General features: G+C 38.0%; 1 protein-coding gene across 2 annotated transcripts in view; it reads left to right on the top strand.

Moving 5' to 3' along the window:
- Positions 1-25: 25 nt before the first annotated feature.
- The window catches only part of RPAP2 (RNA polymerase II associated protein 2), a 49,126-nt gene continuing 27,696 nt past the window's right edge, over positions 26-21,455 (top strand). Inside the window, exons 1-11 of one of the 2 annotated variants that reach the window (XM_074152721.1) lie at positions 26-115; positions 1,055-1,100; positions 2,110-2,224; positions 2,914-3,012; positions 4,059-4,124; positions 5,322-5,410; positions 7,584-7,619; positions 8,497-9,436; positions 10,528-10,622; positions 12,990-13,070; positions 19,656-19,724. In XM_074152721.1, coding sequence (XP_074008822.1) covers positions 55-115; positions 1,055-1,100; positions 2,110-2,224; positions 2,914-3,012; positions 4,059-4,124; positions 5,322-5,410; positions 7,584-7,619; positions 8,497-9,436; positions 10,528-10,622; positions 12,990-13,070; positions 19,656-19,724 — 1,697 coding nt within the window. In that variant the 5' untranslated portion in view covers positions 26-54. The remainder of the gene's footprint in view (positions 116-1,054; positions 1,101-2,109; positions 2,225-2,913; positions 3,013-4,058; positions 4,125-5,321; positions 5,411-7,583; positions 7,620-8,496; positions 9,437-10,527; positions 10,623-12,989; positions 13,071-19,655; positions 19,725-21,455) is intronic. The other variant, XR_012463338.1, reaches the window with a different exon arrangement.

The following is a 21,455-nucleotide window of genomic DNA, read 5'->3' as shown; positions in this document are numbered from 1 at the left end:
GGCTCCGCCTCCCGGGTGAGAGGTCGGAGGGCGGGGACGAAGCGGGCAGCCGCGATGATGGCGGCCGGGAAGCCGCAGGGCGGCGCGAAGGGGAAGCCCAGTCGGCGGCGCGCAGGTAGGCTCCGTGCGCCGCTCCCCCTGCCCGGCACTTATGGGCTCTTCTGTGCTCTCTGGCCGGCGCAGCGGACTCGCCCAACTCACTGTGTCCAGGCGGGAGCGCCGGGACGGTCGCGGTCAGCGATGCGAGCTCGGTGGGCCTCGGCCGAGCCGGGCCGGTTGCACGTTCGGTACTGGCGAGCAGCGGCTGGCGGCGGCGGCTGGGTCTGTCGCCCCCGGGCGGTGGGCTGGACGAGGCGGGGCCGGGCGCCCCGCTGTCACCTCAGGCTGCGCGGGGGCTGCGCCGGCTCGGCTCCTGCAGGGCCGGCAGCCCGCCGCCCCGCTCCGAGCCTCAGGCTTGACAGCGGTCGTGCAGCGGGTCGGAAAAGTGCGTCGTCGTGTTTTAAGGGAAAGAGTCCGTTATTTTCCCTCCCTGGTGCTTAAGGGAGCAGCTGCCCGAGTGCTCCGTGCCGGTAGCCGGGTCCTGGGGCAGGCCGGGGAGGCGGCAGACGCCGCTCTGTGGTGAAGGTGCCGGCGGCGAGGCCGGGTTGTCCAGTCCTGCCCGGAGCAAAATCTATCGGTGTGGCAGCTGGAAGGGACAGCCTTCCCCAGCAGTGGGGTGCAGGGGGTAAAGATGGGCTGGCGAGCGAGGGTGAGCATGATTGGCACAAAGTTACCGTCGGAATTATTTTTCCTTAACTTTCTGATTATACAGAACATGATGAAAGAGTTGGGCCTGTCTGCCCTTACACTCATAAAAAGTGTGTCTGACAAACTGCTGAATGATTACTGGCTTATTGAAGTCACTCTCTGTCACCAAAAGCAAGTTTCTAAGCAATTCTCTTGATTGTGCTTACAGTTTAGAGGTTTTACTATTTTTCAAGTTCCAGTATTTTCCGCTCAAAGGAAGAAAGTACACTAATTTCTGTATTTTTCCATTTGTATATTTGATTTCTAGGAAATAAGCATTCAGCTGCTCAGCATACTGAAGATGCTACTCAAAGGTATAATTTCTGACTAACAACATGTGGCATTCGTGGGTTTTTTGCCTCACTTTGAAATCACATTCTCTGCCTCGTGTTTTTTTGCTTTCTCAAAGTACCATGACCAACTTCAGGAGATTGCCAGCATCAACATCGTGCGGGCTTGTTTGGAGTGATGCTGTGTAACTTCTAACAACATGCACATATGTGCATTGTATAATATGCTAAGAGTTTATGAATCTAACCTCCGCAGTTATATTTCCTTAGCCTGTAGTGCTTGTTCTTGCCACGTCAACTTCTTTGCATACCTAACATTTTTCTTTAGTCACTTTAAAAACCAAACTTGCGAGGGAAAAACACTTTCTGCCATGGACAATTACCTAAATATTCATTTGACTCAGTAGCAGACCTAGACTTCCAGGTGAATAGCATAGACCTGCTGTAGTTAAAACAACGGAATAACTGTACACTGACAACCACTGTGGGGGAAGCACTGCCAAGTGGAGATTGGAGACACCAAAATGGTTGCTCTCTGGGTATTTGCTGACAATAGAATAGTGGCAAGACTCGGGAACACTCAGGAAACCTACTGTAGTGGTATTTGATTTATTCCATTCTTTACTTTGTATCCTCACAGTCTTGTCCCAGTCCTTTTTTCTTCCCACTCTTCATGTCTCATCCACCTCCCATTTTCCTGGCAACACTCCATAAATTGTTTGTCCCAGGCTCTTTGTCCAGCCAATTCTGAGTTTCCCTGTCTCGCAAGTTGGGTAACCTCGTGTAGAAGTATTGCAGTGCAATAAGAGTCAATATTTTTCCTGACTGGGGTGGAAATAAAGCAAACCAAGGTTGGAAACTCCTTTGTGGTTATTACAGAATTACTAGTCCAGTTACGTGTTGCTTTGTTTGGCCAACATGGTGTGATGCAGAAAAATATAAGCTACTGTATTTCAGAAAAAAGGTAAAGGTGCAGTTAGAGAATTCTTCATGGAAATCTGCCCTCTGTCATTCAGTGTCTGTTCTGTTACAGGAAAGCAGCTCTGGAGGCTGCTCTGAGAAAGAAGATTGAATTTGAGAAAAAAGCATTGTATATTGTTGAACAACTCCTGGAAGAGAACATTACTGAAGAGTTCCTTCTGAATTCTGTAGGTGTTGCAAGTTTTTATACTATTTTGTATCTTAGTGTTCAATCTTTTTTCCTTTTTTTTTTTTTTTTAAAGTTCTTGGAACAATTTGCTGCGGTTTAAAGTAGACAAATAATTTATTCCCTCTCTTGTTAGCTGTGATGATGATTGCCTTATTTTTCAAGGGTTCTGCAGTGAAAACATGCCCTAGTTTTGCAGAAGTCCATGCATTTATAATCCTCACTTTACTACCACAGCTTCTGTTCATTCATCTGTGGTTCTGGACTGGTAGGTGAAGTATAAAAATTAAGTCCACGTGACATCATCTGTGAATTTAGACAAAGTCTCAGTAATGCCCTACAATTTATCTGGCAGCAAAGTTTTTCTGGAATGGCATGATGATTACTCCTTGTAAGGTTGGAAATAGGCTGGTAAACAGGTGGACAAAACATGTAAATAGAGGGAAATTATGAAAACAGGTGCAACTAGAAGCAAAATTATGAGGGTTTTCTATATGTGAAAGGAAGTGCCCACATCTGTCTTCTTTCCCTGTTTACCCTTTTACCATTTTTACTGTGTGGGGCCTCGGTGTTGTTTATTAAATTTACTAAATAAAATTAAAAATATGCATTTGTTTATGAGATGTTTTGAGTACAAAAAATGACAGATTTTCCAGTATCTGTTGTTGAACTATTTGCTTGCCATTTTAGGGAAAATGTATTACTCCATCTCACTATAAAGACATTGTTGATGAGCGGTCTATCATCAAACTATGTGGTTATCCTCTATGTCAAAATAAACTGGAAAATGTAAGTTGCTTTTTACTAATGCTGTTATCATAAGAATCTCTTCACAATTTTTACTCTCTTGCATTTTCTCTTTAATTTTAAACTTACAATATTAAACATAGATTAAAATACTGTTAAGTAATGGGCCAGGCATCAGATCATTCCATTTCAGTATAATCCTTCTGAAGTAAAAGGTAAAATTTGATCAGTTGACGACCATTACTGTGTGACAGAATCAGTTAGCATCTACTTTGACAGCAATAAAGATGAATGAGATATGGCTTCATGGCCTTCCTTTGTGCATGCAGAAGCTTTCTGATCTTGCTCCTTCTTCAGTGTAACCACGTATTTCTGAAAAGGAAATGTGAAAAGTGAAAAAATAATACAATACAGGAATATCGCTCTGTGAATGCATACACATCTGCTCTAAAAATGTACCTTACCTGTGTAAAAATCATAGTTACACTTACTCTAAGTATGGTATGTCAGAACTTAAGCAGAACTCAGAGTTCAGTTAGATAACCTGTGATTTAATACCAGTTATGGTGCACCTGATTATCTGAAAAAAAACCTACTTGAGTACAAAGAATTTTGCTGTCCTGGCCTTCATGTATCCCCTCAGAAATTCACTTGGAAACTGTATTATATTATTATGTATTACATAAGTTCCTCTCTGGCTTTGTCTGGGTAGTGGTGGGGGTCTCTGACAGTACAGTCTCATGTGCATGTAAGTAGATAAGGATTAAAGAAGGACCTGCCTGTAATTTCCCAACACATACACATGGGTAACGTTTCTGCCATGGCAGCTCAATTGTTTTATGTTCATTGCTGGCTTTCTTGTAGGTCGGAACTTGTCTTCTATTGATAATGGGATGTAAATGATTTAAGGTGGCTGTTCTTAAATCTGAGAAGGTACAATACCAAAAGAATTGGGAGAAAAGGGGGTTGTAGTATTCAATTCAGTTAAAACAGAACATACTATGCATAGTAAAATATTTGAATTAAAAATGAAGTTTTCTGTAAAGTCATGATGGAAGTAACAGTCTTGCTGATGAAATTTGTTTTAGGTACCAAAACAGAAGTATAGAATTTCAACAAAAACGAACAGAGTTTATGATATCACTGAAAGAAAGGTATGGTAACTATTTCTAAAATGTATTTAATATTGCCTCAACATCAGAAATCCATTTTGTAACAGCATTCATATAGTGGCTTGTTTCAGAGCTAAGATGTTTGGTTCTTAAAAAATCATTTTCATGAGCTGTTAGAATATAAAGTTTTTCATGCATTTCGGTTTCTAGATGTTCTTTTTGGAAAGACAAGAACCCACTTATTTTCTTTTCTAAATTTAAACATAACAAGGAATTTTTTATTTGGATAGCAGTTTGAATGTGGTACAGCTGATCTGTTAAGAGGCATTTGTGAAAGAGTGTTCTCTGTTTTGCTCCAGTATAGTCAATGAGCTTCAGTCAGGTCAAAGTGCACATCCTCTTCATTCATTGAAGTTTGTGGTAGTGTCATAAAGTTACGCATTCCTTAGTGTGACTACCTTTAGGGTTCTTTGTTGAGAACTTTTCAACATAAAACCTATCTCTTCTTTCTTTAAGCATATTCATGTGTGTAGCTGAGTAAAAGTCTTTGCCTGCTTTGCCAGGATACTCAATCACCTACAGGTGCTCATACACTAAATTGTAGGATAAATGTTTCTAGTTCCAGAATCAGTGTCGCTAGTATACATTCCTTTCCTCTGGTTACTACTCTGGGATACACAAAATTCTGGGAATTGCTTTCTCAAGCTACTAAGTAAGACTCCAAGAAGTGTGATGTTTTGTCTTGATCCCTGATGCAAGTGTGGAAGTTAATTTTTCAGTGATAGTGCAAAATTTTAGGTGGTGTTCTGAGTATTGCAAAATATCCAAGTTCTGTTGCCAACCAAAATTTTCATTATTAAACTCCTGAATTTTATTACATGTCTTTATGATCATCTTGTTGGGTTAGAGATTGCTCTTTGTAACAGTTTGGTGGGTTTTTTTAAATTATTGTTATGTAGAATTCAACACTGGTTTACTCCTGAGCATGTAATAAAAGTGCAAAAAGCAGAAGAGTGGGGAAAAAAGAAGCTTGAAAGTGGCGCTTGAGGAATGGCATAGAACTATTTGATAGGTTTGGTTTCTCGGGGGAAGTAAAAACCTGGTCATAGGCTTAAAACGTAATGTGAATTGGTACTTAAATTTTACAGGCATGCATGCCTGTAAACAACTTTAAACAACTTTGTATGAATATTAAAGTTGTCTTTAGTCATATTTTCTTGCTTTCTCTCTCATTTCTAGTGTTTTTGCAGCAACTTTTGCTATAGAGCATCTAAATATTTCGAAGCTCAAATCTCCAAAAGTCCAGTATGGATGCGAGAAGAAGAAAAGTAAGTATAATCTTATACATTCATTGCTCCTTTTGAGAATATTATTTTCTCTGTCCAAGCTGCAATGCTAATTAATTAGCTGCAGTTCATCAAAATGGTTAGGCTGAAGCAGAGGTAGCTGATGTTAACATGTTAGCTAAGCATGGTGTCCATTTTAAAAGTGTTGTTGCCATATTGATCACAATAGTTGACGTGGCTCAAGACTACTCAATAGACATGACCATGTTAGTTGAGAGGGCAGACTAGTCATAAGTAATAGTTAACTCCCAGTAACTTTAAAATGTAGTTATTAGGATTGGATTTTTACAAACCATATGATGTACAGGATTAATTAATCTTATCCTGATAAAAGAGATTTTCTAATTTTAGCATAGCACTTGATATTGGTCTTAAGGTTAGACTGTGAGTGCTTGCACCAGAAAGCAGACTATAACGCAAAGAGGTTCTTTATCCTTCCTAAAACTCCAATTTCAGATTGCCTATTTCCTGCTGTTACCACAATACACATTTTGGAACAGTGTAATGCAGTGCATGGTACTAGCTTAGGAAGCAGGCTTGCAAATAATGAATTGGGCCAATGGGTGTCACTGTTTAACAATAAGTACTTGCCTAGAGAATGTACAGCTGAATTTATTCTCCAAGACGCTACTCTGTTGTCTCCTGGTTTTCAACAAAATAAACTAGCTGAAATTATATGTGTGAGCTTGGTTTCACAGTTCAGATCAGTCATATCAAGTATCTGATCAATGATAGAAGTTTAGAGCAGCCTGATCTGATGGATTTTAGCAGGTAAAACTATTCTCTCCATTTAATGTTTAAGTTAGCTTACCAGTATTTTTATGTTCTTGTTTCGCTATCTTTAAAAAATGTATTTCTAAAATATCCCTTTATTCTTAACATCGAAAGTGTATAGTTCTGACATACTTGATGTGGTTAATTATTTATGCTGTGGGGAGGTGGTATTTTCAAACAAACAAACAAAACCCTAGATAGTTCATGGCTAGGTATGTCTGATACACGCTTATCCATTAGGATATCTGAAATCCTTTTGACAGAAATGACTACAACCTCCACTTAAAACTGAAGAAGAGCTATATGGAGTTAATAATGTAAATCATTGCATATTATCACCTTTAGTTTCCAAACTCAATTCATTCATATAAGTGGTGCAGCTTTCATCTTTTTAAACATGTGGGGGGGTTTGAATACTGTCTGAGAGGTGAGGATTTCAATATTTAGTGTTGGATAAAATTATTATCATTGTGATGATGCCTCATAACTGAATTGAAGCAGATTAACTGCAAATAGAGCTTTGGAAAGAAACCCATCAGAATTTGTTTAGTTATGGTTCTTAGAGTTTCTGGAAACCTTCAAACTCCATCTTCTTAAAGTAGTATAACTTGATAGTCTAATTTTAAACAAAGTAAAATTTTAAATAAGTAAAGATACCTTGAATATTCATATTTTTTGCATTAATTCGGAGCATTTTCCTATAAATGGTCCAGGGTCGTTTTTACTATAGGAGCTTTGTGACCTGTGAGGATCTTGGCATGTTTACTTTGTTGAAGAGGAGACCAAAGGGTGATCTGAAAGTATTCTACAAGTACTTGAAAAGAAGTTACAAAGAGCCAAAAAAGTTACAGAGCCAAACTATTCTTGATTGATGGCAGAAAACTTAACAAGGGGTGATGGCCAGAAATTACTGCATGGATGGTTTAGTTTGGACATCGGGAAAAAAAGTTGCACTAAGGCTATGGTGCAGTGAAACAGGATACTCAGCAATGTTTTGAAAGGTCCATCTTTGGAGGTTTTCAAGATTTAAGCTTCATGAATTTGTGGCTGACCTAATCTAGTGCTGGTGACACTTGCATTACAAGAAGGAGGTCAGACTAGTGACCTCTAGAGGTCCTTCCTGACTAACATTTATGTGACTTGCTGGTTCTGTTAAGCGTTGCTCAGCATAACAGCATGGCACTGCAGGCACGTGAGTCATGCTCTGTGAACACATACGTATAAACCTGCTCTCACTAACCCTGCTTTAAACACAGGGTGTTGGACTAGGAGATCCTCAGACATCCCTTCCAACCTCAACTGTGTATTTTATGTATTAATGTGTATTTCAGAGCATTGATTTAGCAGGAAAATCTTCATTCTCTATGTTCTTTTTTTGCAGACCACCAGATATAGAGCTGCTGAAGGAGGGACAGAGGTACACTGAACAATAATTATTTTTTTTTGTTATACGCACTTATAGTTAGACATATTGGCATCATATCAGGTGAAAGGGGAATCTTTGATTTCCTGTGTTACAGACAAGACCTTATTAGAACCTACACAAAGGATTATTTGTTTTGTTTAGTTTTTCCCTTTGTGACTCTAAACCAGCATGTTTGATCTGTGTGATTTAGTGTACAGCTGCTCATGGCCTGTATGTCTTAATTGAGCCTGTTGAAATCTGAAACAAATACACTGTTTGTACTTTGCATATGTTATACCATCTATTCTTTATAAACAAAATGGTACCAATTATATGTGATGAAAGCTTCTGTACTTCTTAATCTAAAACATCTATATCAGCTAAAATGAAATCATGCTATTCTGTCATCTCTCTGTACCTTGCTGTGTATTGTGACTTTTTGTTTGTTTTCTTCTGCAACACGTGGCCATTAGGTGGCAAACTTACATATGCGAAAAACAGCTCTCCTGTCCCTCTGATTTTAGGGTATTATATTCATATATCTGTTATGATGCCTATCTTCATTTAAAAATTGCACTGTTCATCAGGCTAAGTGTGACATTATTCTATTGTCTTTAATAATACCTTGTTTATGTTTTCTGACTTCCAATAAGCAACTCAGAATTCACTTACCTAATCGTATCTATACTTATCATCTTGATTGCAGAACATTACAGTTCTTTGTGTTCAAGAAGACTTTTAGAAGAGCAGCCATGATTCTTAAAGCAAAAAAGTACATTTCTGTTATAAGGGAAAGATGCTTTCTTTTTCTTTCTTGTACAAGAATGAAAAGCTATTACAGGTAACGCTCTTTTCTGACTTCATTGATAACTTGTGTTTTCTGTTACAGTGGGCAGTCTGGAGAAGAGGTGAAACTCTGTGATGAAGTAATTAAAGCTTCTGACATTGAAAATCCTGGGATATCTTCAAATCCATGTGAATCTGGTTCTTATGACACAGCCAGTGACAGCAGTAGTGATACTGAACAAGAATTTGTTTCTTCTGTGCTACCAGGAAGTCAGTCAAGTTCAGCCAATTTTGTACAGCAATTGCACAGAAACAGCATCCTCAAAAAGAAGCATGCTCAGAAAGCCTATTCCAGCTCTAAGACTGAAGACTCGGATGTGGTAGAAGCCACTGAACGACTATCAAATTGTAAATTAGATGCTCAAAAAGAAACATACGCTTGCTCTGTTCATAATGAAATAACTGCAACGCCTTCAAAAAATACTACTCTAGGAAAATCAAGTGCTTCAGAAAACTATGGAAACACCTGTAGCAGTTCACAGATAGTTTTTCTAGGTGTGAGCAAAAGAGGGGCAGAACATCTTAAAAGGACTCTGGCTAACTCAAAAGAATGTAAACGAAGTGAACTGACAGATCCAGTTAATTCCAAAGGCAGTTTATTAGAAGTGCTTAAGCAAACACTTATGGAATGGAGAACTGAGGAAACTTTAAAATTTCTCTATGGCCCAAACTACACTTCTTTATGCTCGTCAGAATGCGTATCATCTGCCAACCAGGAGAATGAAGAACTTGATGAGGATGACTTAGATGAAGCTGATGATCTTAACACTGCTGCTGTAGGAGAGTCTGAAAACAGTTTGAACTATTCTTTACCTTTCAAAAGCTCAGGTGGAATAGTTAAGCCTGTGCCTAGTTACGAAAAGTTAAAAGAAGAAACAGAGTTCCTAGAACTCCGAGTAAAAGAGTTCTATAAAGGAAAGTGCGTCTTGGCTGAAGAAGCATTGACACATGCACAAGCAGAGGAAGATCCAAGCAAAGACAAAGTAAGTGTCCAGTGGAGTAGCGTCAAGGCTGTGTAAAGCCTGTCTTCAAAGAATTATTACAGGCTCTTTGTTTCTGCCATCGTAAGTGGATATGGCCAAGGTAACATCAAGCTATTAATGTAAAATAGTAAAATAGTGGATAGATTCACCACAATCCCATAAGGTCGAGGAATCGTATTTTAGGTTGGTAAGAATGAGTCTGCATGACTGTTAGGGACGAATTCAATTCTGTTAGCTGTCTTTCAGTTTGTGAAGCATGAAGGTAAGGAAAGTTTACTTAGGTGAAACAGTCTGTTGTGAGACAGAGTAGGCTTTGGATGAGGAGGGAACATGTTGGGGGTGTTTTTTCCTCCCCCTTTGATTCATTAAATGAAATTTTTATTTAATGACTTCTTACCTTTTATTCATGACAGAGTATACTTGAGATTGGATTTCTTTCTTCTGTTGAGTAAGACTAGATCTCTGGTATTACTTCGTGTTTAAAATTCTCTGAGTTGGAACCTGCTGATTTGTTTGGATATGTTGCTGCAGTCTAGGCAATTGGGAAAAAGACCTCAGGAGGATTTGTAGACTGCAAGAAATAGTGGTCTGAGGTTTTACCCCTTCCAGATCAGACAAACCAGCTGACAGCAACTGGGTCTTCTTGTCACTACAGTAAAAATAGCATTGCTGATTAGGCTAGGTAGGTTGCAGTTTGTAATGGCATGTGAAATTGCTTTTGCTTTTCAAATTCAAGTGTGATATTAGCATCGGATTAGATATTTTCATAATGCTGCTTCTTGTGAAACAAAGCTATTGCATTACTTCTCAGGAAAACTTTACTCTGACTTAAATTTTGAAGAAATTTACCAATAGTTGAACTAAATTATCTAGCATAGGGAAGGGGAAAAATAAGTTAGCCACACACTGTGTGTTGGGTCAGATTAAACTGACTTCTGTCCATTAAGAAATTACTGTAGTTTGGCTTTTTTCTATTCAGAGGTAAGAGTTTTCTTACGTTTAAACATTTATTGATAAGCTGTGACTATTTTGATGCATTGACTTTAATTAAATACTAGGTTGTAACTGTTAATGTTTTTTGTCTAATACAGGATGATCAACAGGAAGATCTCACCTTCCCACTTGTTGATTCAAATGCACAAATGCAGATTAGAAAGCGAATTGTCCTTGAAAAGCTGAGAAAAGCGTAAGTATCCTTTGCTTGGTAAATATCAAGCTGAAGCGTGTGCTCATTCATCATCATTTTAAGAAACAAACACACTGTGCAAGGACATTTTGGCTTTTTCTAGGTGGCCTTAGTCATAACGTATACCCATTACTACCCTAAACAACTTTTTTATTTCTGAGACAGTCATCTGGGTACAGTTGCAGATGCCAGTTCGCACAGCCTGCTGAGGTGGACGTCAGAATCCCGCTACTAAGGTGTTCTCTAGAAGAAGCCTGTCCCCTCTACAAGCATTGGAGCTTGTAGTTGACAGTATTCCAGACTGGCATGACAGCATGTTCCCACACTTCAGTAGCTGGCAAAAGTCAACGCAATTGTGCCATTACACTGGAAATTTCTGTGTTTTTTGGATCTAAGTGTTGGTGTAACACATGGAGCTTAAAATGAAAATATGTGCTTAAAAAAAAATAAATTCCACAGCAAGCCTTTTATTTATCATCCTCCTTTCTCCTGGTTCAGAAATAATCTGAACTATTTAGATTCTTGTATGTTGTTTAAAAGCAGATTCTGATGGACATAAAATGTGAAATATTTAAATAACTCTATGTACCAATTGCTCAAGTCTAAACTGAAAAACTTGAAGTTGATTGGGAAGAGTGCAAATATTTGTCCTGTACATTAAGTATACTGTTACTGGTAAACAAATCTACACAGAAGGAAGTGGTGTTTTCAGACCTCTTAATAGTTTAAGCAAAGGTCTTGCTAAAAGAGTTCCTAGTTGATTTTTGGATGGCTGGTGTCAGTATGCCTCTGGCTGCAACCGTTGAAGGCCCTCAGAGTTGAGTCTTAAAACTTTCCAAACACCAGATCTTTTTCACATACATAAAAGGGCTTTGGAGTCCCAGAAAAGAGATTAAAGCATCTCTGCTGTAGCTGTTAATTTAATAATTTTATCAAAGTTGAGAGGACCTTGAAAACACTCCCTTTGTCAGTGCAAGGCAGGTAAATGAGTGTTTGAAGGCTGTGATTGTGGTGGTTTTGTTAGGGGTATTTTGCTTTTCTATGGTTGTGGTTTGTGTTAGCTAGCCAAACTACATTTTGCAGAAGCATTTTTTTTAACATAAAAGCCCACAACCAAAACTCCCCCCAAAACCCTCCCCAAACTGTTTCTCTCTACCTGCGACAAGTGTGGATAGGCCACAAACATGGAATCAAACCATGCTGCAAGAAAGCTGGCTGTCTCTGATCTTTCTGTAAGTGACAGTGTTGCATAGATTCTAAGGACTGCTACTGGATGGAAAAGCAGATTCTCTTCTCCTTCAAATTTTTCCACAAGTTTGTCAGTCATTTTCAGCTTCTAGGAAAACTTCTGTTGAACTTAAAAGTCTGGTGCTCCACAAATAGAGGATAAGAAAGACAATGTTTTTTTCCTTAGTTTCTTCAAAGGTTCTTTTCTTGACTATCCCCTCCTTTAGTTGGTCTTTTTAAATTTCATGAGGTGCTGGAGTAGTCCTGTGACACTCAAGTAAGAGAGACTATTTTCATTGGGATAAAGTGATGATTTCTTGGTATGTTCAGGTGAAGTCAGTGGGAATATGAATATGCCCAGCATTGTAAGAGTCCTGTTTTTCAGTTTTTGTATAGCATGCAGTGATGTAAAGGAGAATAGAAATCTTTATTCTTCCATCAATATTGATGCACCAGGCGCATATAAATGTAAATAACTGGATATTCAAATGCAAGAGGATGTTAATTATTAAACGGGTAAATAGAGACAAAAGTTTCATCCTAAATGTGAAAAACAATGCATGTTATTTCCAGCATTTGGGGGTACTGACAGCCAGTTAAACAGTAACTGTGACTCGTGTGCTCTATGAATTTTAACACAGTGAAGTAGGGAAGTAATCTGTCTTTTTCTTTCTTTTGAAATTTTCTGATTACCCTATGTTGCATCTACATGAGTCTGAGATCAGCAGATTTCTCTGCAAACCTGATTTAGACATGTACTGTTATTTTTGAACGAAACCAATATAAATATTTGAAACGCTTATGAGGCCTGGAATTCTAATCCTCATAATGTATAGACTTTGATTTTTTTGGGAGGAATGTTTTGTCAGAACTGAAATGTGAAATTAATAAGAGTATGTGTATTGAATTGCTTCTTCACATTAACACTGAACTAGAGCTTCTTATTTTTGAAAACAAGCTGTTGTATAGTGAAGGTGTTGCCCTAACACCACTCAGCGGAATCCGAAAAGTAAACTGCAGGCCTGATCTGCTGCACAAAAGGCAATCTCTTTTTATTAACTTCCATGAGATTTGGTGGAAGTCCTACTTGAGAAGAAATGAGAAGAAAACGTACATTGAAGGGTGTCTTTTGCCTTCTAGATTACCTGCAGTTTTGGGCCCTCTTCGGATTACTCCAGGGGATGTTTACACAGAGCTAAAAAATCTTGTGAAAACTTTCAGGTGAGTATTGGTCTTTATTTAGAGATTCTTCTTGGTTGATTAATTAAACATGCTGTTGAATGATTTGTGATTTGGGCACAGAGAGGGCCCCATTGCAGATCTGCCCTTTTCTAGCTGTGTGTTCATGTAGGTAATGTCACATTCCCTGTGGACTAACAAGTCATCCCTTTCCCTGCTCCTGACAGTGGCTAGGTCACCAGGAGTATTTGTAGATTTTCAAAAACTAGGCCAGTGGTCTCTGGAGGATGATGGTGAGTCTTTTAAAGGTTCTGCTACCTCGTCACCTCCTATTAAGCGTGAGTTTCTGAGATCTGTCACTTTCTTTTGCTCTGGTTCCCTACAGCCAGGCTAAATGGTTTTAATGTGATTAATAGTTGTTACCACTAACTTCTACAGCCAGGAAGAAGGTCTAGCTTGACCTGTCTTGTTCCCAATTTAAAGGGGAAGTAAATCTAGTGGACACTTCATCACCACAATTCAGAAGCACTAAAGACGGTATTTGGAAACACCGGGATAAAGAAGGAGGGAAAACAGAATGGTGGTAACTTCTCTGAACATTTTTTGGTTTTCTTTGGGACATGACATTTGTAACTTGGACCTAGATCATGTCCTGCATCTGGAAGTATTGTCAGGGAAAGGAGCGACAACTATTGCTAACTCCCTGTACATTGTCACTCTTGAAACTTCCCCCTCCACATCCTCAACCTATAAGAGGTTTACATGTAAATCTTCCAAAATTCATTCACGTGGCATTTGCCACAAGGACTCTAGGCTTTGGTGAATAGAAACACAGCTCTACCAGATTCCTTATGATTTATCTGACATCTGGAAGGACACCACTAAAGCACAGATCTCTATATGCAGGGTTTCTTACTATGGAAAATCCTCTTTTCCTTTCTGGTGATTGTGCATGATCTCTTTTATTTAAAAGAATTGTTAGTGCTTGAACTTGATTCTGTAATTGCAGTCTTCAACTTGTAATTAACCTTTTATTTTAACAACAACACTGAAACTAAGGAAGATAATTTTGGTTATATTGTAGCAGCCAATAACTGGCTCATGTAGCAACAATTTATCATATTTTAAAGTCTCCCCTGATCTATTTCTGATCCCTCAGATAACACTTCGTAAGTTTATTTTTAAGTCTTTTTTGTTAGGAAGTAAGTTGAAGCTAATGGTAGCAAATCCTTGGGGCTCTCTTACTGTGAAGATTACAGATAAATTGCTTAAAAATCCAGCATTTTGGGCAGGGGATGGTTGAAAACCATTGTGGGCACTACACAAGAATTTGTAAGTGCCTTTATATAGATATATATGATTTTTATTGTCACTGATAGTAAAATAATACAAAAATACGGGAAATAGGGAAGCAATAAAAACCTTTGAAGGGTCTATTGATACACAAAAGGTAGCTCATGGATATTAAGATGAAGGCCTAGGTTTGAATCTCCAGTTGTGTATGTAGCTTGAAATTTACTCAATATGAATGGTCTCTCTGATTTTAGGTTGAATTCTTTGGCAGGGAGACCTGGGATAAAGTTTAAATGTTATTTATATTTGCAGGGTATAGAAATTTAAACGTTACGTTTTTTGTTAATGTGGTTGAAATGCTTAATGACTATGGAGGGAGCACCAACAAATGTTAGTGCTCTTTCCTGCTTTTTGTACTGGAAATATTTCAGGCTGAAGAACTTGCCAAAGAGGGTAGGAGATAAAACACATGGTTGTAGTAGAGCTTAACTGAAGAAGGGTAAAAGAGCATGTGGTGAACTAAGCAACAACAATTTTCAGCTCCATTGGTTTTTAAAGGAACACTTGCAGTTCAGCCTCCTTTGGGCAGCATTTTATTCAATCACCACTGCTGGGAAACGCACTAGAGGCATCTCAAGAGACATTTTAGAATGGTTAGAGCTCTTCCCAAATAAAGTCCCTCAGTGCCTGTAAGCTTTTGTTACGAAAACTGAGATGTCAAATAATTCTCCAGAGTGTGTAAGAGCACTTTGTTAAAAGATCAAGAGAAAATTAGCTATTTATATATAAATCAAGGCTAAATGATTATATTTGTGAATGTGTAGGTGGGGGTTTTTTTAAGCATAATATTTCATATTGAAAATATAATTTTGCATGTATCTTACAGTTGCAAGTGTTTTAATTCGGTTTTTGGGGCTTATCATTGACATTGAACTCGGTCCATGAAACAGTTGCTTCCTAATGATGTGTTCAAGGCTTTTTATTTCACTTTTGTCTTACCGTGTTTCCAGCACAATATTTTAGCTTTTAAATATGTATCGTGAGTGTATGTTATCTAGTGTATACACTTACTAATAGGCTTTTACCTATTACCCTTGTTAAGTGGAATTTTAGGTCAAGTCAACCAGCAATACTTTGTCGTAGACAAGGTTCTGTATGGAAAGGTGAAAGTACCAGAATGTTAATGACCTTTTCTCGAGTAAATGGTCTTCTCTCGAAGAGAGCCTAAAATTACAATAGTAGCTCATTTTTGCTGGTTGTCATCAAAAAATTATACTATGGTAGATAAATATGTTGCTTTTTTTCAGGGGATAGAGTCTTTTATAGTTAAATCAGTCTAGTTGAAGCCTAAAGAAAAACAATCTGTGCCTTAGTATTTGCCTGTGCTGACCCGGGCTAGTTAAACTTTGCTCATTTTAGTGAAAGTTTTGGAAAAATTACGGGTAGCTGAGGTCCCCTAAAATCACAGTTTTATGTCTTAATCCCATGAAGTTAGCTTGCTGCCTTACAGAGTGGGTGAATGGCCAAACTAACAGGTCAGATTCTTGAACTGAAGTCACATATACCTACACCTGGGAATCTGGATGTGTGAACAAAAAGGCTGCTTCATTTGCAAAGATGCCGATGACTTCACTTTGCAACAAAGATAAACTGTAAAATGAAAGAAAGAAAGAAAAGAAGTGTTCTCCATTTGGGGCACTTTTTTCCTTTTTCTCCCACTGTAAGAACACAGTCATACTGGATAAAACTGAAAGACAGCAATCACAGACCTGTTCAAAGGAATGTTTTTTCACCAAATGTACATTTAGTACTCATTGCTACTCACTATTAGTCAAATTCATAGTAACATGTTAAAAATTGAGGTCATAGATGAGAAGTATATTCTCATTGTAAGGATAAACAAACTTCTAGAAAAGGAACTAACACTCAAGACTATAATTTATAAATAGGTATAAAGAAAAATATACTTTAAAAAGATTGTTTAATATTAACCGGCTACATTTTCTTGTTCATGGTGCCTGATGCTAGAGGCCTGCCAGGGGATAACTATTTGGCATAATAATCCTGGTGTCCATCTGCCATTCCCCATTGGACGGTGTTCCTGTTATCAAATTGTTTCCTAGAAACAATTGTAATCCTGCTGAGGAAATGTGGTCCTTCTGAGGAAAAGGTGGTGATCTCCTGCATTGACAAGTTCCTTTCCTATAACTTCAAGTTCGTTGTGTTCCCTGTCCACATTTTTGTACAAGGCATTTAAGGATATGCTTAAATCTGCTGCCACTGTTTACAAACCAGGTCATCATTTGCTAATTGAGTTCTGCTAACAAAATTTGCAGCTGATGATAATTAAATGGACAACTAAAGGAAAAGAAGAAGAACCAACTGTGTATGCTTTTTTTCTTTCATTTTGGGTTTACTTTTTTTATTTACTGGTTACTTTAACCTTGGACTCCCCTGTATTCCCACAACTTATGTGTTGGAGTTCACTTTCTTTGCACGCTGGGCATTAGTCAGTTATTGGGAGGTCATTTGGGATGGAATTCTTATGCGTCTTAGTGTTTAGTCCTTAATCCTGTCAGCTTCTGCCACTTGGATCCATCCTCTCAGTCTGAGCTCCGTCATAGAGTATTAAAACTGCTGCAGGGGTCCTGCTGCCCACTGGATGGTGGAAGCAGGCAAGTCCAGCTGCAGTGCATCCTGCCGGGGTGAGCCACAATACCACAAACTAAGCAACCCACACAGTTATTTTGGATCATCCACCCTTCTTGGCTTACCTGTCCTGCCCTACAGAGGCCAAGAAAGTAGAGACATTCTGTTTTGAAATTTTGCATATTGTTTCCTTTCTTTGGGTAAGTGAGGGAGAATTTAGCCAAAATCTTTAACAGAAAATATTTCACTGCAAAAAGATCACATACCCAAAGTTTTATAGAGTATTAACACTTGCACATTATATGTTTATGCCAGAAATCTAGTGACCTCTTTCCTGGATTGTTCTGAAGTAACAGGTTTGGCTAGAGGCAAGACAAAGAATTAATGAACCATTTTTACAGAGGACTTGCAGTTCCCTGTTTTCTGAAAGCTTTGCTCTTCAGAGGCCTTGGTGTTGACACACAGCTTGTTTTTGAAAGTGACTGCCCTTCCACTGCTCCTTATTATTTAAGGCTTCACACCTGTAGGTTGCTTGCTTTAGTCTGATCTGCCTGAAATGTTGTTTTTTTTTTCCAGCTGCACAAGTGCTTTAGGACAGGTGTTGTACTGAAAGCTTACTCGTTGTGGAAGCCTGACTTGACTGTTCATCCAGTCCAGTGACAGTAGTACATCAGATCCATACTGCTGTATCCTGCTGGTTATCTGTGTCTTTTGACTACCTCCTTCATAAATAGCATATTGATGGCAATGACTAGTGTTCAGACCTTGCCAATCAATACTAACATTGAATAAGAGTTAATTGACACAAATAACTGCATCTCTCAGTTTGTGTACAAGAATGACACCTTCCTGTGCTCTAATCAATAATAACTCCTTGTAGAGCATTGAAATAAAGCTGCTTTCTCTATTTGACAGAGTTTTCCCAGGTGGTTTGGAGCTGTCTCTTCCATTGTGTCTCATCACAGCAGATTAACTGGAATGTTACATATGAATTGCTTGTCAAGATGATTCCATCAGACATTTCTTGGTAGTGTTTATCACTGTCATCAGTATTGAGTCAAGACATTCAGCCTTTATTTCGTCTCTTGTTCTATAGTCAGGAAAATGTAATGGTTTACCAGGTACAAGCTTTGTTGCCGGCTAACACCATTAGCTATTTCAAACAGTAATTGGGAAATATGAATCTTCTAATAACAAAAATAATCTGTATTTGACAGAACTATTGGTTCTAGTTTGATGTGAACAATTCCTGTACACATAGTGCAAAACATTGCTTTTTCTTTCATCATTTTACAAAACTTAGGCTGTTGAGACACTATTTGAGTAATCACTGCTTCAAAATCTTACTTTGCTTGGAAGACTTGAAGATTTGAGGGAAAAAATAGGATAATATTGCTTTAATCATTGCTATCCTTAAAGAAAAAAATATTTTATCGATTTTTAATATCTTTCTGAAATAGGGAAATGATCCTGTAAAACATCTTATTCATAACTGCATTTTAATGACCATTTTGAATATAATTTTGAGGAATTAGTTACCAGAACTTGAATTTTAACAATGGCAATTGTATTTTATTTTTCTACTTTTTAACACTTTTGGGATAGCTATACACTTAGACAAGGAAATTTAAAAAAAAAAAAAAATTAAAAGAACAACTTACTGGGGAAGAAAAGCCTGAATTTGAATTTGTTGCCAGATATTTCATTGTAAGCAACAGTGACTGGAGAAGTGGGTATGAATGACAGGGTAGCTTCATTCTGGGTTTAATTTGTACAGGGCTGCATAGAAGGGAAGCTGAGAGCAAGAAGGAAGCAAACATAGGGAGGCACTCGCCCCTTGGTATTTGGTGCCATCTGTCTGAATAAAATTAATTCTGCTGGCCTTTTGGGGGGCCTGTATAGCCACAGCTTCGTTTTTAGCTGTGACTTTCCCATGAAATCGCTTGTCTTGAACACCATGGGTCATGCCTGAATTCAGCCATAGCAATTCACATGTGAATTTTTTTAAGTCAGATTAACATCTGACTTAAAGCAGGTATGTTTTATTACGAAGTTCAGCCAAATGGGTCATCAGGTAGAAAATGCAGCAGCACTTTCATTGAGCACCCATGTGTTTCTTGAATCACACCTCGTTTTCTTGCTCTTTTATTTGCACTGGCTCCTATTGCATAAGTTGGAATTCTGGGTTTCCATTTTAAAAACAAGAATCATCAGAGGATTGTCTCCAGTATCTTATAAAACCCAGTCTGTTTACGCAACATTAGCTTTTACAGAAAATCTGGATCTGAAGCCAACAGGGGGGAAACTAAGTGTAGGAAGGCCCATCTTTTGAGAAACGCATGTGCAGTTCCTGAGAATTTCCCAGTGGGTATGAGTGAGAGCTGAGCCCGCAGAGCAGCCAGGCCTATTTGCAAGCTAATTCAAAGAATTAGCTTCCGTTTAATCTTCCCCATCCCGTTTTCATGTAGAAAAAAGATACATATTTGGAATTCTGCAATTCCTCCATTACAGGATAAGATGAGAGAGAAGCCTGAGAGTTAGTGAATTGCTCAGATACAGTTGTAATTGCTATGTTGTAACTCAGCGTATTAAGTCTTTTAATGGAAGACAAATAAAAATTCAGCAGTTAAAATCTGTTTGCTTTTACTGTGAAGTGTTCTGATGTATTTTTTAATTATTTTTCAGGCTAACAAACAGAAATATTATTCACAAAATGCCTGAGTGGACTCTAATCGCTATTGTTTTGTTGTCTGTGTAAGTACCCTTTAACATCAAATATTCTTATGCACAACTGTCTTAACTAGCCTATCAAGACAAGATTTAATTTTTCAGATAAAAGAAGGGAAAGATTTCTTTAAATTAACTGGGGAATCATTTTTTCATGCAAATGAACTAAATTCTCTTGACAAAACAGGATTGTCACACTTGCAACATGTTAACAATGGACAAACTTAATGTTACGTTAAAAAATGAAAAGTTAAGCTTTAGGGATTCTTACAGAGGGCTGGTGGGCTGAAGGACTATCCTTCACTCTCTCCCATTTGCTGCTGACAGACGTTATTCCCCTCTCTGACCATAGGACAAAATGTGATGTGTTTTGTATTACCTGGATTTGGCGTAACTGTTAAACTTTTCATTTCTCTTTTTACTTCTAATTTTAAAAAAAATTTCACTTTCACAATTAAAGTCAAATTATTTCCATAAATATATGGTGTGCTTCTCAGTATGCTCGTATTAATATTCTGGCAAACTTTTTTGAGAGGGGAAAGCTTTTTTACCAACTCAAATTTCTGAAAGGAATACTGGCATCCAGTGTTTTATTTTCATGAGGATTAGCTTTACTGCTTAAGATTATGATACCACAGTTCTTACGGTCCTCCTTAGTTTTGTTTTACTTGCTGTAGAATTAAATTCTTCCAAGGGTTTCCCTAATGGGAAGCTTGATTTTATTATAGTGTCTTTCAGTAAACTTCTATACAGAGACATGATCTATTAAAGCTGTAGTTATATGCATCAAGTAACTTCCTTGATTTATATTTTCCAAATTCATATACATTTCTGAAGTTAAAGATAAAAACTTTGCAGTGGGTAAAACAGGCTGTTCTCTCACAAATTTGTATTAAACATTTAACATTAGTTCACCTTTTAAGAAATCACTGGTGGTTTCACACAGTGTCAGGCCCTGCCTTTCAGTAGGGTTAAACCATCAAGCAATCTTTGTACGTCTTTCAGCTTGAATTACAAGATTGCAAAAATCTTATTCCAGAGACTGTTTATTACCGCGCTGCTGCTGCTTCTTTTGGGTTTCCTGGGTCACTGGAGCCTGTAGGACAGAGAAATACTTACAGACATTCACAGGTCAAGAAGTGTTGTGGGCCAGCCTCATAGCATCCCCAGTACTGCACTTACGTTCCTTGATATTACTGCAGTCTGACACATTGTTCTGGCTTTACTGTCCCAAGGAAGACTATACCAGCAGGCATTAGAGTAGGCTTCAGCGAGCCTTACATCTGTGTCACCCAGCCAGATACCGCTCAAATGATTCATTAAATCAGAACACAGAAAGTAACTTTACTTGAATGCCTTGGCATAAATTTTTTATCAACTATAAGAACAAATCTTTTGTCATTTTTACTATATTTTCTTATGGTTGAATTGGTAATTTGTGAAACAGATCTTATGAATTTTTCAGGTAGTTTCTGTACATTTAAGGAAATGATGACTCTTTTGATCAGAAGTAAAAATATGTTGCTGCGCTCTCTGCATGTGATGAGCTCTAAATGTTTACATACCTAATGGTTGTTTTACAATTGGTTTAAAATGTTGTACAAGTGGCAGGCAATCTTGGTAGCAATCAGTAGAAGCAGAGAACCAAGTCTCTTTTTACTTTTGCTTTCTAAAGGTCCACCCCTAAACAAATGAATTACATTTGATGCTAAAATAGAGTAGATTTTATTTCTAATATTATTCTAGTGAAATCATGAA

Source organism: Numenius arquata, chromosome 8, assembly GCF_964106895.1.
Source record: "Numenius arquata chromosome 8, bNumArq3.hap1.1, whole genome shotgun sequence".
Taxonomy (NCBI): Eukaryota; Metazoa; Chordata; class Aves; order Charadriiformes; family Scolopacidae; genus Numenius; species Numenius arquata.
The sequence above is the reverse complement of the archived record's forward strand: the minus strand, read 5'-3'. Positions and strand labels throughout refer to the sequence as shown.